The 17,943-nt window shown below is 39.8% G+C and overlaps 1 protein-coding gene across 4 annotated transcripts in view; it reads left to right on the top strand.

Moving 5' to 3' along the window:
- Window positions 1–17,943, top strand: part of CEP128 (centrosomal protein 128) — a 423,783-nt gene that overhangs the window by 332,788 nt on the left and 73,052 nt on the right. For 3 of the 4 annotated variants that reach the window (XM_081227258.1, XM_081227257.1, XM_081227259.1), the window contains one exon: window positions 7,297–7,346. The exons of the other annotated variant lie outside the window; for it this stretch is intronic. In XM_081227258.1, the coding sequence (XP_081083384.1) occupies window positions 7,297–7,346 (50 nt within the window). The remainder of the gene's footprint in view (window positions 1–7,296; window positions 7,347–17,943) is intronic. 4 annotated transcript variants of the gene reach the window in all.

Genomic DNA, 17,943 nt, shown 5'->3' with positions numbered 1-17,943 from the left:
GATTCGATCAGTGGTTTTCAATCAGCACAGTGTGGAGCTTGATTGCCCCACCACGGCACCACAGGGGTTGACCCCAGGATAGGAGGGAAGTCCAGTGGTCTGGCCTCCAGGCCCTTCACTTCTGCTTCCACCAAAGCAGCTTTCTTAATTGTTTATTCATAATATACACTTGAAAGTGTGTGTGATTTCACTCATAAGGCAGAATTCTACTTCTTTTTTTAAAAAAAACTGAAAACCTTGGCATTAGGTTATTTCAGCGGTCCCCTCTGTCCCTAAAATGTCAGTAATCCTAAATAACTAGAGAGCCAGGAAAGGAAAAGAGAAATCAACCATGTCTTCAGCATGTAGAATTTGGAGTATCTAGTATGTAACTGTGGGAAGCTAGGTCCATCGTTTATTACCTTTTAAGGGTTGCAGTGCGCTCTTTAATTTGGTTAATTTCATTATATTGCGACTGCCACCCACAAAGAGGAATGGCACACATTTACTTTTTAAAAAGTATTGCATTCTTTTGAGAATTTACATTATCTCTTGTTTTCGCTGAATGTCAGGACACATAGAGTAGCATTGAAAAGGAACACTGAATTACTAAGTGAGATACAGGAGCCAGAGACTAAATGCTTTTCCCTAAGCCTCAGTCACTAATTCACCATATTCTTCTGCCAGTGCTACTGTGTCCGGTGCTGTTGTTATAAATATTGCTGAGTCTGAAACCCTTGTTTCTATAACTTTCTCTTCATTACCAGCCGGGCTGAGTTATAATAAGGATGAGATATTTTATAGTAAAAGTTAGAGAAGAAAAAAAACACTACTCCTTTCTAAACTTGATTGCCAACCTTTCTGTGAAGGGTCAAGTTGCTAGATGAGTGTATTGGTTATGCCCACCTGAACATGATTCTCCTTTTAAAAGCAAATAAACAAACAACATATCTGTTTCCTTGGCTACTAGGAACCAGAATCAACATAAAAAGTGTCAAACCTCCTTAAATAGCCAGACCACTAGTTGTGAAGGAAGTGGTAGAGACAGTCTTAGCCAAAAGCATGATCATGATGTATTACCCTGCATGTGCCAGAGAAATGCAACGTGGAACAAAACAAAACAAAACAACAGGATTCTCCAGTTCTCATCCATGATGTCCTGCTTTTTTAAGTGGGACTTTTTCCCTCATCTAATAACCATATGTCATAATGAGTTAGTATCAGCTCTTTTAAACTGGCTAGAGCCTGTCCAAGGAAAATACACAGAATGGTTGCCCTTTTCACCAAAAATATCTTTCATTTACTAATGTTGATGGAAGCACATTTAGCCACAGCAATTTGCATGGCAGTTGAATTCTGTTTGTATAGAACAGCAAACCAGAGAATAATAAAGCAAAACATGAACATGCCAGTGGTGAGCAAAGGAGCAGAGCAGCCCTTCAGCTTTTTCCATGACGATCATTTGTTCTGATGCTGGAAGAACAAACAGCAAGTTTACTCATTATATCCAGGTGCACTCATCACACTCAGGTGTCACAGCATTATGTAACGTCAACTGTCCAGAGGTCTCACCTGTGGACAGGTTCTCTCATCCTGTGTCTGTTTGCAGTAGTCACTCCTCAGTGATGCCCAGTAGCCATATTTCATCAGCACAGGTTGATAACCTTGTTTATCATCCCAAGTGCATGTAATTGAACAATGCACTTAACAAGTGAGCAATTGAATAGAGAAGTGATGTAGGCAGAGAAAGGTATTTGGGGGGATCCAAGTTAAGTAGCAAAGGTAGATAAGCAGTTGTTAGGGAGGCTATGGGTATAAAGACATCAAAGCCCTGGTTGTTGACATCAGTGAACTCCTAAGGTAAGTGAGAGGAATACAAACGTGTGCATTTTAAAAATAACCATATTGGGCTTCCCTGGTGGCGCAGTGGTTGAGAGTCCACCTGCCGATGCAGGGGACACAGGTTCGTGCCCCGGTCCAGGAAGATCCCACATGCCACGGAGTGGCTGGGCCCGTGAACCATGGCCACTGAGCCTGCGCGTCCGGAGCCTGTGCTCTGCAACAGGAGAGGCCACAACAGTGAGAGGCCCGCATACCACAAAAAAAAAAAAAAAAAAAAAAATTAATACTACTACTAATAAAATAAATAAATAAATAAAAAATAACCATATGAAGAAAGGTACAATAAGTACCGAGTGGTACCAAAGAGAGCATATGATAAATAGGGTAGGAAAACAGGAGAGCAAAGCTCTAGTTGTGTCTCTAGCACTAACTAGGTAATTGCAGGCAAACCATTTGCCTTCTTTGAGCTTCATGTCTTCATCTACTTATTGCAGAATGAAATGTTTCACTGTGGAATAGAAAGTTCTTGCGAACTCTAAGTTCTCCAAGTTTCTGCATAGAGATAAGAAGGTTCAATACAGCCACATCCCCAGAGACTTTTAGAAATGACAACAATCCAACTACCGCTACTGAAGAAAAAAAGTAGTGTTAGAAGTTCAGCAGTTACGTGGACTTCAGATAAAGCTGGATCTGTCCTCAACCAGCTCTCTGTTTCTTGGCTCTGCTTTCTTCTTTACCAGCTTCATTGTTGTACAAGTTCCTTTGACATAGTAGAAAATAGAGCCTTGAAAGCTCCAGGCTCATATAAGCTTGCAGCTTCAGAAGGAGATATTCTTTCCCGGTATCCATATCACTGCTGGCCTTGCTTAGCTTATATGTGCATGGAGGTAGGGTGCTCTAATTGGCCATTCTGGGTTATGACCTACTTTTGTGGCCAAAGAAGTTAACCCCTTTACTGAAAGTTCACAGGAATCACATGGAAAAGAAGAACATGAAGTTCTCAAAGGGGAGGAATGTGACATGGAGACAAAAACAAAAACAGGTGTCTACTTATACTCTTGATATAAGCTGGGATGAGAGTCAGTGGGGGTGAACAGAAGGGGAGTTTTGTATTTTAAATATCAATTATAGGAATTCCTTGGCAGTTTTTGTTCAGCCATTCAAAATCAAGCATCGCTATTGGTATCAGCTTTTTGGAAGAGCAGCATGACCTTTATGTATTTGAAGAAAACTGAGAACATGATTTTTAAATTGCAGTAATTCTGTGAAGTTCTGAGGGTAGACTGAACTCCTTTACATATCTATTTTATCACATGTGTGAGTTGAGCTTGTCTGTATAAGAGATCCAGTACTCATTATTTATCCAGTTAATTTTAGCTAAGGGGTTTGGTGCTTGCCATACCAAGTTGACTCTGGAGGAACAAGATCAGTTTTCTTTAATGGTTGATAGACCCCACTATCCACCGTTCCAGCTCCACTGTATCATTAAGCAATCTAATTCATTACAAGAGGCTCAGCTCTGAGAACCTCCTAATATCCATAGTGGAGCAAAATGGCCATGTCCACATAGAGAGGCAGTAGTGATCTTGTGTCTCACAAGTACTTATTTTTTAATTTAAATTTTTAAAATTGGAGCTTAATTGACATAGAATATTGTATTATTTTCAGGTGTACAACTTAGTGATTTGACATTTATATACATTACAAATTGATCACCACTATAAGTCTAGTAAACATCTGTCATCATGCAAAGCTATTGTAACTTTATTGACAGTATTCCCTATACAGTGCATTACATCCCTGTGACTTGCATGTCTTATAACTGGAATTTTGTGCCTCTTAATCCCCTTTACCTATTTCACCCAACCCCATCCCCCTACCCTCAGGGACCACCAGTTTGTTCTCTGTATTGATGAGTCAGTTTCTGTTTTGTTTTGGGTTTTTTGGTATGTTTTTGTTTTGTTTTGTTTTGTTTTTTAGATTCCACATATAAGTGAAATAATACAGTATTTGTCTTCCTCTCTCTGACTTATTTCACTTAACATAATACCCTCTAGGTCCATCTGTGTTGTTACAAATGGCAAGATTTCGTTTTTTATGGCTGAGTAATGTTTCATTGTATATATGTGCCACATCTTCTTTATTCATTCATGGACACTTTCTTACACCATATACAAAAATAAACTCAAACTGGATTAAAGACTTTATAAGACCTGAAACCATAAGACTCCTAGAAGAAAACATAGGCAGTCAGCTCTTTGACCTCAGTCTTAACGATATTTTTTGGATCTGTCTCCTCAGGCAAGGGCAACAAAAGCAAAAATAAACAAAATGGGACTACATACAACTGAAAAGCTTTTGCACAGCAAAGGAAACCATCAACAAAACAAAAAGGCAACCCCGTGTGTGGGAGAAGACATTTGCAAATGATATGTCCAATAAGGAGTTAATATCCAAATTATATAAAGAACTCACACAACTCAATTTCAAAAAAACAAACAGTCTGTTTTAAAAAATGGGCAGTGGAGCTGAATAGACATTTTTCCAAGGGAGACGTATGGATGGCCAACGTACACATAAAAAGATGCTCAACATCACTAATCATCAGGGAAATGCAAATCAAAACCATAATGAGATATCACCTCACACTTGTTGGAATGGATATTATCAAGAAGACAACAAAAACAAATGTTGGCGAGGATGTGGAGAAAAGGGAACGCTTGTGCACTGTTGGTGGGAATGTAAGTTGGTGCAGCCATTATGGAAAATAGTTTGGAGGTTCCTCAAAAAATTAAAACTAGAACTACCACATGATCCAGCAATTCCCCTTCTGGGTATTTATCTGAAGAAAATGAAAACACTAAATTCAAAAAGATATATGCACCCCCATGTTTACTGAAGCATTATTTATGATAGCCAAGATATTGAAGTCATTTATGTCTCACAAATATTGAAAAGAGTTGTACTGAAGATAGAATTACTAAAACTGGCTGTTGCTTTGGCCTGTCTGATATCCATACCTCCTCCTTTTGTTAATAGTACCCTGATGTTTGGAAACAGTCCCTTCTGTTCTTCATCCAATCCTTTTGGGATTATCAGTGAAAGCGCTTCATACATTCCCCTGGCCAAGCAGTAGGCAAAAGATCAAGCTAGTCTCCTTAGCTCTTCTCTTTATGGAATTTCATTTTGAGTGGAGTAATGCACGGATTAGTGTTACCCAGTATAAAATGCCCATTAGTTCACGCTACCTACATCCCTACACCCCCAGACCAGTTGTTACTCTCTCCAGAGTCTGGATCCACTTTTCTGTTATCTATTGTTACTAGATGTATCGTATTGATAAGTTACTCTTACATCCTTCTAGTAAATTCTGAATGCTTGCTATTCAGTTAGCAGCTGGTTGCTCTCAGTTAGCAAGTGCTGTGTACCAAAGCATCCCCCAATTCCATTTATTCCATAGGTCATGATTCTCTGAGTTGAAGTCGCTACTGGGCTCAGCTGGACAGTTTGGTCTCAGTTGGGCTCCCATCTGAGTCATCCATGCTTCTGGGCATTTGCAGGCTACCAGTTGGGGCAACCTGCAGGGTTTCAGGGGTGGAAAGAATACTGGACCATATGTCTCTTGTCATCTGGCAGGCTGGCCTGGGCTTGTTCAAATGGTAGTGAAAGAGTTCCAAGTGGAAAAGTGAAAATGCATGAGACCTTTTGGAGCCCTTAATGCAGATTGGCACAGAATTGCTTCTGCTGTATTCTATTTACCAAATCAAGTCAGGAGGCAAGCCTAGATGCAAGATACATGTGACCTCTTGATGGAAGTAGTTACAATGCAATTGAGTAAGGATGCAGAAAGAGGAATGATTGAGGGCACTGAATTTACCACACCCCAAGTTGGTTTCTGTACCATATAGCTAAAAATCCTGATGTGCCAACAAAAAAACCTTTAAAAATACACCCTGGGCTTCCCTGGTGGCGCAGTGGTTGAGAGTCCGCCTGCCAATGCAGGGGACACGGGTTCGTGCCCCAGTCCGGGAAGATCCCACATGCCGTGGAGCGTCTGGGCCTGTGAGCCATGGCCGCTGAGCCTGCGCGTCCGGAGCCTGTGCTCCGCAACGGGAGAGGCCACAGCAGTGAGAGGCCCGCGTACCGCAAAAAAAAAAAACAAACAAAAAAAACGCCCTAATACATTGGCATGCTCCTGTAACTTTCTTGATGTAACTCTGATTATGGGTGTTTTGGGAGCCAACACCAGCCGTCTACAGATACAGAGCAAAAACTAACTTTCATCCTTAATCCCAGTACACTGTGTTGAGGGGATTGCTTGCCACCCCTCTGTATTTCTCTTAGCTGTGCAATCTCAAAGGGCCATCACCATCAATTATATCATCTACCAGGTCTCCTGAAGTTTCAGGATATTGCCTGCCCAGTTATGACATATACCAGCGTGACTTGGTTACCCAGTATATTACTGCTTCCCACTCTATCTAGTAGCACTTGCTAAAAACATTTGCATTTGCCTTTCTGGGGTACATATTGAATTTCTGTATGTTATATTTTCCTTTTATGCAGCACAGCCTTCTTGGTAAGCTATATCAATCACAGAGTAAGGCAAATGCTAATGTTAATGTGCGCTGCTGTAGGTATTTCTTGCCAGTTTTCATCCAAGATCTAACTCAGCCCAGCCCTCTTTAGGTTTGTGAGATCTAATAAGATCATAGCACAAGGTGGTATAGCTGCAGGCAGAAAATTCTGCTTGCCAAATTCATTTTCCTTTATAGCAAGTTCATAAATTAGTCTAGGGCACTGAGATACCATGGTTATACGCATGCATTTAGACAGAACTCTCTTCCAGCCACTAATTTCTCTGAGATGGTGCCAGAAGGTTGGTCAGATGTAGCATCAATGCTTCCCACCCTCTCAGTGTGAAATGATAATTAATATGAGTTTACAGTTAAGGTGGTATTCTACTTTCATTAATAACACCCATTATTCCAGGGTGTTTTAATTTGGTTATAAAAATTGACTCTGGAGGTGGAACTTGGCTTGGGAGCTTATTTTAAGAGCAAATGGTTTGTTTCTATTTTTTTCTTTCAAAAGAAAAAAGTTTTTGTTGCTGTTGTTTTTTAAAGAAAATTTTGTGTTGCTTTTGAGTTACATAAGCATTAGACCAGATTTCTAAAACATTGGCGTGATTTTGGATTTGTAATTGAGTTGGTCTCATTTTCTGGTATTGCCACCCGACCTAGGACCTCCCAGGGCTTCTTAGCTAGCTTAGGTTTGACAGAATCCAGATCTCTACCGCATCTCACCAGTTGGGATCAGAGGACATTTCTTTCATGTTGCTTCTTACACGTAAATATATTAAATTCTCTTTCCGGACAACGGTTTATACAAGCTACTGACTGAATCGAGTTTGAAAGTAAGAGGCAATGCATTTTGACATTGTATTTTGATGGATATTTTACTTTCTTATTATAGATCTGCTGGAGGAGACTCACAGAAAAGATGAAGAAATGGAATCTTTGCAGGTAAAGTAAATTCTCCAATAGGGCAGGTATCTTTGGTTTAAACATTTGTTTTTACTCTATTAGCCTTCATTATTTTCACATTCAGACCACTATGGCAAATGGAGTAAAAAAAAAAACAAATAAATGAAAAGATCTTTGAAACCCAAGTTGGAATTTGCTTCATTTTAGAAGTGTTTGAGAACATTTATAATCTCTGAAAGCAGGAAGCCAACTCAGTCTCTATGCTACTCTTGAAAGGAACCTTTATTCCTTGGTATAGCTTAGTAGGAACTGCAGCATTAGGAAATGAAAGCAACATCTTTACACAGTCCTTTCCCCAAAAGCAGGGCTAATGAATGAGGATGAATTCATGGAATCTACATTTTCAAGTGAAGATCAAAAGTATTCTGACTCCATGAATATCATCTACTAATTACCAACCAACAATATTTACACATATATTGAGCTTATCCTTGTATGCCTCTCCGTTCACTCTGGATGTATACACATTTCTTGGACTGGAAAATTGTGTTTGAAAGATTGCACTAGAGTTTTAGTTGACATTTCCATGGTATGAGCAATTGATGTTAACTTGACGTCTGACAGAAGTTCTCTCTTCCTTTTACATTGGGCTAGCTTACAAATGGGTAAGTCGAGTGTCTATCTTTATTAGGGGAAACAAAATCAGTTATACTCACATGACAGAACCAATTCACTTAACGTCACATTGGGGATTAAGAACAGTAAATACTTTGGACATTTAAAGTTCTTCCTGGGCCTGGAGCTGCAAGGCAAGACTGGAGAGTGATATAATGAGCTGGCTTGAGTGCTTTAGAGGTAGAGGTGTTTGCTTCTGGTGAACAAAGGATGGGTTAAGCAAGGCTCAAAGAGCAAGAGAAATGTTCTTTAATTGGGGGTTCTTCTATTTGATGTTGTATCTGGTGAGAGAAAATTGTATAATTGAACTGAAGAATGATTAAGAGGAGTGTAGTTCTGCATACCTAATAAAAATAGCAAGTGTTAGCCACAATTTGTACAGGTTAAATTCTTTTAACATCTTGTGCTCTATTCAGGTATAAAAAGAAAGTTCAGGGCTTCCCTGGTGGCGCAGTGGTTGAGACCGCCTGCCGATGCAGGGGACACGGGTTCATGCCCCGGTCCGGGAGGATCCCACATGCCGCAGAGTGGCTGGGCCCGTGAGCCATGGCCACTGAGCCTGCGTGTCCGGAACCTGTGCTCCGCAACTGGAGAGGCCACGACAGTGAGAGGCCCGCATACAGCAAAAAAAAAAAAAAAAAAGAAAGTTCAGTCTGGGGTTAGGAAAAAAATCTCAAGTGTATACTTGCCCTGTCTATCTCTGAGAAATTAATGTCAGCAATGCTTATTGTTATAAAGAGCAAAGGTATATATGTGTACTAATTGTATATAGTGAGAAGGTGATAAAGGCTTTATGATGCATTTTGGTTATGCATTATGTTTACCATTGGCCCCAGAATACCAAAATGAGAATAAGCATATTTATTGAGTACTTAGTACATATCTGGCCTTTTGAAATGGCATCATAAACCTTTTTTTAGTTTACTTCTCTCACAGTATGAATGTTGGAACCAGAAATCCTGTTAAATTTAATAGCCTATGTTGTTTCTTGAATATTTTATTAAGTACTGGCAGCATTTTCTACCAAAATGTCCATTGAGTGCCTAGAATGCACCAGCCAACTAACTATGGACATTTAAACATATAGAGTGTCCAACATGATGTCCAACAGCAGAGGAGTTCAAGGTTGGCACTTTGTAGTGGTGATTAGTGCCTAATACTAACACTGTTAAGAACAAAGAAGGAACGTAATGCCTCTCAGAGTGTACAAGCGTGCAGGGACACATCACACAAAGCCTTGTATTTTAAGACTAGAGGAAAATCCATCGAAAAGTGCCTCCATTCCTGAGTTTCCATATTCAAATATAAATATTACAGGTGATATTTTTGAGACGATTATTAAAGTATATAGGTAGAAGTCTTACAATCACAAAATAGAACTTTGGGGAGAAAAAGAAAAAATCGTTTTTTAAAAATTGTAGCACTGGGCTTTCCTGGTGGTGCAGTGGTTGAGAGTCCGCCTGCCGATGCAGGGGACACGGGTTCATGCCCTGGTCCGGGAAGTTCCCACATGCCATGGAGCGGCTGGGCCCGTGAGCCATGGCCACTGAGCCTGCACATCCGGAGCCTGTGCTCCACAGTGGGAGAGGCCACAGCAGTGAGAGGCCCGTGTACTGCAAAAAAAAAAAAAAAAAAAAATTATAGCACTAAGTACTGGATATTGACCACTTTGAGTTTTAAGTCTTGGCTCTGCTTATGATTCTCTAGGTAACCTTGAGTAACTTTGCTGTGCCTATTTTCTCATCTGTAATATAAAATCATAAAACTGTCTTCCAGAAGTGTTTAGTGTGGATTAGAGTATCCCAGAAGGGAGAGCTAAATATTTCATTACAATTTACAGTGTTAGCAAATCCCCATGTATCCAAATTGAAGTCAATTTTATTTACTCATTATCATCATATAATTATGTATAACAGCCATTCTACATTTAATGTTATCCTCCTTAAGGGTAGGGGGTGTTTATTTATCTCTAAACACTTCCCAGTTCCCTGTAAATAAAAGGTGCTCCATTTACTCATTGAACAAATATTTATTGAGTACCAGTTCTGTGCAAGGCACTGTACTGGGCAAGTTGCTTATGCTAGATAGTTTGTTGCCCTTTATACCAGAATTAATGAAAAAGAATTTTAAATAGATGTTTATAATAAAATATTAAAAAATGATATTAGAGAGGATGTATACATCATTGTGGGAACATATAACAGCACCTATCTTTGGTAGAGATACAGGTAGGTTGGGTGCAAGTATAGGGGGTTGAAGGTGGGTGGGATGAGCAGGGGTGGAGTGGCAATCCAGGTAGGCTTCCTGAAGGAAGCCAATATTTAAATGATAATCAGGAGTTAGCATTGGTGGGTTTGGAGTAAAGGTAAGTTTTAGGCAGTGCAAAGGATATGGGAATGCCTGAGGTAAAAGCATCAATTTCATGTTTAAGGAACTGAAAGGATTTCAGTGTGGTGGAGTATACTGTCTGAGAGAGGAGAGGCAAGACAAGAGTTTGTAAGGTAAACAGAGGTCTAAAGGATCTCATAAAGGAGTTGGAATTTTACCTTTAGTATATGGGAAGCCAGTAAAGGGTTTGAAACAAGAGAACAATGTGATCAAATTTTCATTTTTAACAAGTAACTGGCTTTAAAGTCTAAAACCATTGGGGGCAGGCAAGATTGAAACCAGGGAGGCCAATTAAGCAAGTGTTCGTGAGAATGTTGCCAAGAGTTGAAAGTGACTTGGATTGCGTGGTAGCGGAGTGTGTGAAGAGGAATGGGTGGTTTCGTAGTATAATTTAGGATATAAAAATTTAGGGAACTTTTAGATCGTTGGGAAGTATAAAGAAAGGAGTTAAGAATGACTCTTCAGTTTCTTGATTGGGCAATTTCATGGATGGCTGTGCTAGGCCATGAGATAAGGGGAAGTTGATTAGTTCAGTTTTATGGTATTCTGAGTTTGGGTGCCTTGAAACATCCAGGTGGCAATGTCCTATATTGAACTGGACATGCAGAATTTGGTGTCATCAGATCTGGTCTCTGTATCATATAGAGATGATACTAAAAGTCATAGGAGTGGGACTTCCCTGGTGGTCCAGTGACAAAGAATCCACCTTACGATTCAGGGGACAGGGGTTCGATCCCTGATCAGGGAACTATAGATCCCACATGCCACGGGGCAACTAAGCCCGCGTGTCGCAACAACTGAGCTCACGTGCCTCAACGAGAGAGCCCACGTGCCGCAAACTACAGAGCCCACACACCCTGGAGCCCTCACACCACAACTAGAGAAAAACCCATGCACCACAATGAAGAGCCTGCATGCCTCAACGAAGATTCCGAGTGCTGCAACTAAGGCCCAACACAGTCAAAAATAAATTATAAATAAATCTTTAAAAAATAAATAAAAGTCAAAAGAGCAATGGGAACTCCCAGGGAAATATGTAGAATAAAGAAATGAAAACTTAACCCTGTGGAACACCAACACTTAAATAACAAGCTAAGGATGAAAATCCTGCAGAGGAGTCTAAGACCTAAAGAAAATAAATTCTAGAGAGCATAGTGTCATGAAGCTTAATAAATAATATTTCAAAGGGAAAATAATCAGTAAAGCTGAATAAATATTTGTTTAATCCTTGAATCCACTTAGCTAAGGGGTTTAGGTTTTAAAATAAAAATTTATTTTAAAATAAAAAATTGTAATTTCCTATCATATTTATGAAACAAATCATTCACTTTTGTAAATATCCACTAGGTAGCATAATGCCTTTCCATAGTAGGTACTCATTAAATTTCTGTTGACTAAATAAACAAATGAATACCACCCTGCTGGTCTCTTGTTTACACAGCACCTATTCCTGGTTCTCTTTAAGGTCTACCCATTAAAAAACAACCACCATCCCTGTCCTAGAGTTCATTTTTGTTTAAAAAACTGGGGGGCGACTTCCAAGTTCTATCATTCCTGTACACACATACACACACACACAAACACACACATACAGTTACTTTCACTCTCCCTCCTTCTCTCTATCCTGTTCTGCTCTCCCTCCCTCCATGAATGTAGTATTGAACCAAAAGGTCAGCAAGTGAGTAATCTGTCACAAGTGGTAGGAATCTGTGGGGACAGAAAAGGATAAAATGGCGAGGGTGGGGACAGCAGCAGAGAGGAGAGTGTTTTCAATCTTCAGAGGAATCACAAACAGTGGAGACAAACATATTGAGTGATTTTTACAATACAGCTGGTAATTACCAAAATTCTTCACTGGAGCTTAACATTGCCTGGCTTTGTGTGTGTGTGTGTGTGCATGTGTGTGTGTGTGTGTAACATTCATTTGCAGTTACATTGTGCTGCTCTTCTTAAAAACAAAGTATTGTCTTTGACTATAAATGTGTGGCACAGTATCACAGTCCTATTTGCATATGGGTTTGAGGTACATTGAAACAAGCAAATCCCTTCTTTAATCCGCTGCAGATCAGCTGAAACATTTTAAATAGACACAAAAGTTAATCCATTTTTCCTCACTTTAGTTGAAAAATATTCAGTGACTGACACCTTACTTGTGATGGCTGCTAGTGGTAGGGTTGCTGTTGTTTTTGTTTTTATTTTTTAAATTTCCAGCCTACCTGGCTCACCTTTCATCAGTTTCTTGCTTTCCTTCCCCCGTGTCACTTTGTGAACCCCAGAATGCAAAGCACACCAAAAGAGTACCATGCTTCGTTATGAAAAGCTTCAAAGTGCTACCTATGACAGTCACTTAACAGAGTGTCTGGAATATACATGTGCCCCTCGTCTTCTGCTGACTTACCATAATCTGGCTTTTGGTTTTATTTTAAATGAGATAAAAACAGATGATTATGAACACGATTTTTGCTATTCATTGTCCTCTTTTACTAGGCCATCTTTAGGTTATTTCGAGGCAGTATTCATATATATAAATTGGGGACAATAATATTGTTGACTTCATAAGACTGTTGAGAGGACTAACTATGGTTAGAAGTGTATAAACCTTGGTATCTGGCAGGTCCTCCATAAATATGAATTCCACACGCGGACTATTTATTTGCACCTACTATGTACCAAGCATTCTGCATGCTGGGCATTGAAACAGTAAACATCCTTGCCTTCATGAGACCTACCCTCGTGGAGCCACTCCCTCACCGTCTCCTTTCCTCCCCTTTCCCCTCCCTCTTCCTCTCCTCTCTTCCTCTGTCTTCCACTAGGCAACCATGATTGTGCTAAAGGAAATGTTACATCTTTGGATAGCTACTAAATATAATGAAAAAGTGAAAAAAGTCACAATATGGCAGTAATGAAATTGACTATGTGGGCTACATATGAATATCAGTCTCATTATTTTAAGAGGAAAAAGGGAACATTTTAATTGTAGTATCTATAATCTAAAAGTATTTCTGGACACTTTCTTCAGTATCAGTACTTTCATTTAAAATGAACTGAATCCTTCATTTAATTTTTTAAAATTGGGTTTATGTTCTTTAAAAAAGTAATTTTTTTGGAGACATTTCAGAAGCTATGCCCTTGAAGGACATTAAGTGGCACTGTCGACTTGTTGTTTTTCAGATGACTGTAATTATGTTTAATTTCTGTCCTAGACAGCTTTTTAAAAATATATTCTGAGGGCTTCCCTGGTGGCGCAGTGGTTGAGAATCCGCCTGCCTATGCAGGGGACATGGGTTCGTGCCCCGGTCCGGGAGGAACCCACATGCCGCGGAGCGGCTGGGCCCGTGAGCCATGGCCGCTGAGCCTGCGCGTCCGGAGCCTGTGCTCCACAATGGGAGAGGCCACAACAGTGAGAGGCCCGCTTACCGCAAAACAAAAAACAAAAAAACAAACAACAACAACAACAACAACAACTATATATATATATATATATTCTGAGATCTTCCATTTGAAGGATTTTAGTTTTTTAGAAATGTTTTGGGAGTGGAGGGGCAGGTGTTTGATTTTTGTTTTTGTCATTTAAATAGTGCTTAGGCACAAGCATCTGAAGTGAGCTGGAAGGAGAAGATAATCTTTTCCTCAGTCATTACTTCATTTCAGCTACTTATAGAGTAGCCTATGGCAGTGTAGTATTTTGAAGAAAAAAATAGAACTCGAATTTCTTAGTTCTTTTGGAACAAGTCTAATAAATATTAATATAGGTGTATTACATTATGGAAAAGAATTTCAGTGTAGGGTTGGCAAGTCACATCATTGGAGATAAACTAGGCAAGAAAAACCACCAAAGACAGAAAACTGACATGGGCAAATAAATTGCCCTGGCAGAGGCTGACAGTATAGAACATTAACTGCTCAGTAATCCCAGTAGACGGCCAGTCCTCCCGTAGTAAGCAACCGTGGGATAAAGTGGGCTAGTGACAGACCAACTGGGTAGTCTCTGTGGCTTTGCTGTCATTCATTTCTGCCTGACTGTAGAATGTCCAAACCTGAATTTTCAAACTAGGTAGTGGTTTGGGGAATTTAGAGATTGTGGGTAGAAAGCAGGGATGGGGTAGCTAAGTGTCCCTGAGTTACTTTAGAAGGAAAAGTAAGGGTGATGTGGGATGCTGCATCCTAACACTGGATCTCCAGAAGAGTGGAAGGATTAGTAAAAGATATTCTTAAATTTCCCCAGAAATTCTCATTAGCTTGGGAGATACTAAAGTATGTTTTTAGAAGTCCCAATTTGAATAAATTGGTGAACTGGGATTGACTCTTTAAGGCTTTATTAAACTGGAAGGTAAATGCAATATCCTGCTCATCCCTCAGATAATTCCTGAGTTATAATGGAACTTCTATAATTCTAGAAACAAAAATGTAATGCATATGTACTTATTCTTCTCAAGATGCAGTCTTCAAAATGTAGGCAAATCTCTTTGTATCTTTTTCTTTGTCTGATGTATGATTAAAAAATAACGGTCCTGGGCTTCCCTGGTGGTGCAGTGGTTGAGAGTCCGCCTGCCGATGCAGGGGACAAGGGTTCGTGCCCCGGTCTGGGAGGATCCCACATGCCGCGGAGCGACTGGGCCCGTGAGCCATGGCCGCTGGGCCTGCGCGTCCGGAGCCTGTGCTCCGCAATGGGAGGGGCCACGGCAGTGAGAGGCCCGCGTACTGCAAAAATAAAAAAATAAAAAAATAAAAATAATAACGGTCCTAAGCAATGACTTAAAACATGGGCGATTATAGGGGATGGAGGCTTGGGCAACACTTTGCCCCTTTCAGGGCTATGTGACTTAATGGCTCATTAAAATCTCTATTTTCTCAAAAGGTGAAGAGGCTTACCAAGCCTTAAATTTGGTATGAGTTCTCAGCAGAGATAAAACGTTAGCAGTCTATATTAGGGTCAGACAGGGTCTCAGCCAATTAGATTTGCACACTTCAATTTACTATGTCAAGAGGCCTCAGGAGAGCAGAGAACCAAGATCAGTAAAATAGATTCCACTTGATATTTTAGTGATCATTAAATTTTATCACCCTCTTTCACCTGAAATTTGCAACTTAATTTTAATTCCAAACTTATGACAATAAAAATGGAAAATAGAATACCCTGAGAGTGAAGTATTCTTGTGTCTGAGTGTATGGAAGTTGATTGACTAGATTGTTTTCTTTTGAGAATAAAAAATATAAAACTGTGGCTGGTTTTGTTTATCCAAAGAGATGCAAAGCAGAAGTCCTAAAGATTGAGCAGTCTGCTTGAATCAAGCTTCTTAAAAAGCTTCTAAAAAACAGATGCCATTTGGAAACATTTTAAAAATGCAAAGACAAAGTGTAGTCTTTGAACTCAAAAGCCCAGATTTTACCCTGTGAGAGAAGGTTTACTAAAAACTCAGTAGTGAAAATGAAATTAGTATGTGTTACAGATTTTGTAAATTGCTGCCACAAGGGGGGAATTTATTTTATCTGTCTCCATATACCATCCCTTTTGCAGTTGACACCATAAAAAGCAACACTTCCAGAAAACATCCCCTGGTACCTTCATCAGAGTCCAAGCTCTGGTTTCCTTGGGCACTGGGCCTGATGTAAAGAACAACTTGCATTTTCTTGTGAAAAATGAAAACCATCTAAGCATGTTATGACGTTTTGCAAGTGTTGAGCTTGTCTGGGAGTTTTTGCCATGTTTCCAGAGTCAGTTGTCGCCTTACAATTTGGGGCAATTTCATTTGGGTTGCAGTTTGAGTGATCATTTCAATACCATGCTCCATAATGTGTATCTGCTTGTTCTTCTCCTGTTACATCCCTAAATGGGCCTCAAACTTTGGACAACTAACCATGTGTCTTAGTCCCTTCGGGCTGCTATAACAAAAATACCAGAGACTGAGTGGTTTAAACTAGAAACGTTTGTTTCTCACAGTTCTTTTTTATAAATTTATTTATTTTACTTATTTTGGGCTGCGTTGGGTCTTTGTTGCTGTGCTTGGGCTTTCTCTAGTTGCGGTGAGCAGGGGCTACTCTTCGTTGCGGTGCGCGGGCTTCTCATCGCAGTGGCTTCTCTTGTTGCAGATCACGGGCTCTAGGTGCGTGGGCTTCGGTAGTTGCGGCACATGGACTCAGTAGTTGTGGCTCACAGGCTCTAGAGTGCAGGCTCAGTAGTTGTGGCACACAGGCTTTGTTGCTCCGTGGCATGTGGGAATCTTCCCAGACCAGGGCTTGAGCCCATGTCCCCTGCATTGGCAGGCGGATTCTTAACCACTGCGCCACCAGGGAAGTCCCGTTTCTCACAGTTCTGAAGGCTGGGAAGTCTAAGATCAATGCAGATTCATTGCCTGTATTTAGTATTTATGTTGGCAGATTCAGATTCAGTATCTGGCCTGCTTCCTGGTTCACAGCAGACAGAGAGTGCTCTGGAGTCTCTTTTATAAGGGCATGATCCTTTCAGGAGGACTCCACCTCTGACCTAATCCCTTCCCAAAGGCCCCACCTCCTAAAATCATCACATTGGAGATTAGGATTTCAATCTGTGAATTTTGGGGAGACACAAACATTTAGGCCATAACATTGTGTTCACTATATTGTCTTCCATCTCCTGATAACAGTGACAGTTGTGAAAAGCAATATTTTAAGTAATGACTGTGATGTACCACAGATTTGGAAATAAATGCTCAGCAGTAATATATTTCTGGGTGAAACAGTTTCTGCTGACTCATAAAACAAATCTCTGAGGTTCAAAGTATTAATAGGAGATCATTGAAAGAAACTGTAGTTCTCACTTCAAGGGCTATCTCCAATTCCCATCCCTGGCTGATCTTCCAGAATATAAAGAAACAGAGGATTTCCCCAGTCTGGGATCTTGGAAACTCACTAATGTTATGTTTCAATCTATTAACAAATACTTATTTAGCATTTGTTAATTCCTGTCAAGATTGTGCTAAATCAACCCCAAAGGGTGATGATCTGTACATTAGAGAAGAAAAAAATCATCCTCTGTCTTGTTAATGAATGATATTAATAGCTACCAGACAATTCTTTTGTGTCATACACTGCTAAAACTTCTAAATGTATGTAATTTATTCCTTGCAACAATTCTATAAATAGATACTTTTATTCTCATCTTACAGATAAAAAAGCTGAGGCGCATAGCTTGCTCAGCCAGTTAGTGGCCAGGCTGGTACTTGTGTTAGAATTCGCTTGTCTCCTGTGCAAATGTGCTTAAATGCCTTGTGAGCTTATGGAGAACAGAATTTCTTCACTTTTTTTGTTTGTTTGTTTAGGTTCCTGGCATTTCTTTAAACGTTCCTTTAAATTTCTTCTATTTTTTTCCTATGAGAATGATTTGTTAGTAAACATATTAAGCATTTAGTGTGGTAAAATGCTAACTGAACTCCTACTTCCTCAAGAAAAAGACTATAAGAAGCTAAATAATTTTGAGAGAGTGCATTAAATAAGTCAGGCGACACTGGGGTCTTAATAGTAGTGAAACTTCTTCCTGCCTTTCTATAACTTTAAAACTATTTATAAACCCTTAGGCTCTAAGCTCACATGTATA

Source organism: Mesoplodon bidens (genome assembly GCF_964165515.1).
Source record: "Mesoplodon bidens genome assembly, chromosome: 3".
Taxonomy (NCBI): domain Eukaryota; kingdom Metazoa; phylum Chordata; class Mammalia; order Artiodactyla; family Ziphiidae; genus Mesoplodon; species Mesoplodon bidens.
This window is presented reverse-complemented; position numbering and strand designations above follow the sequence as displayed.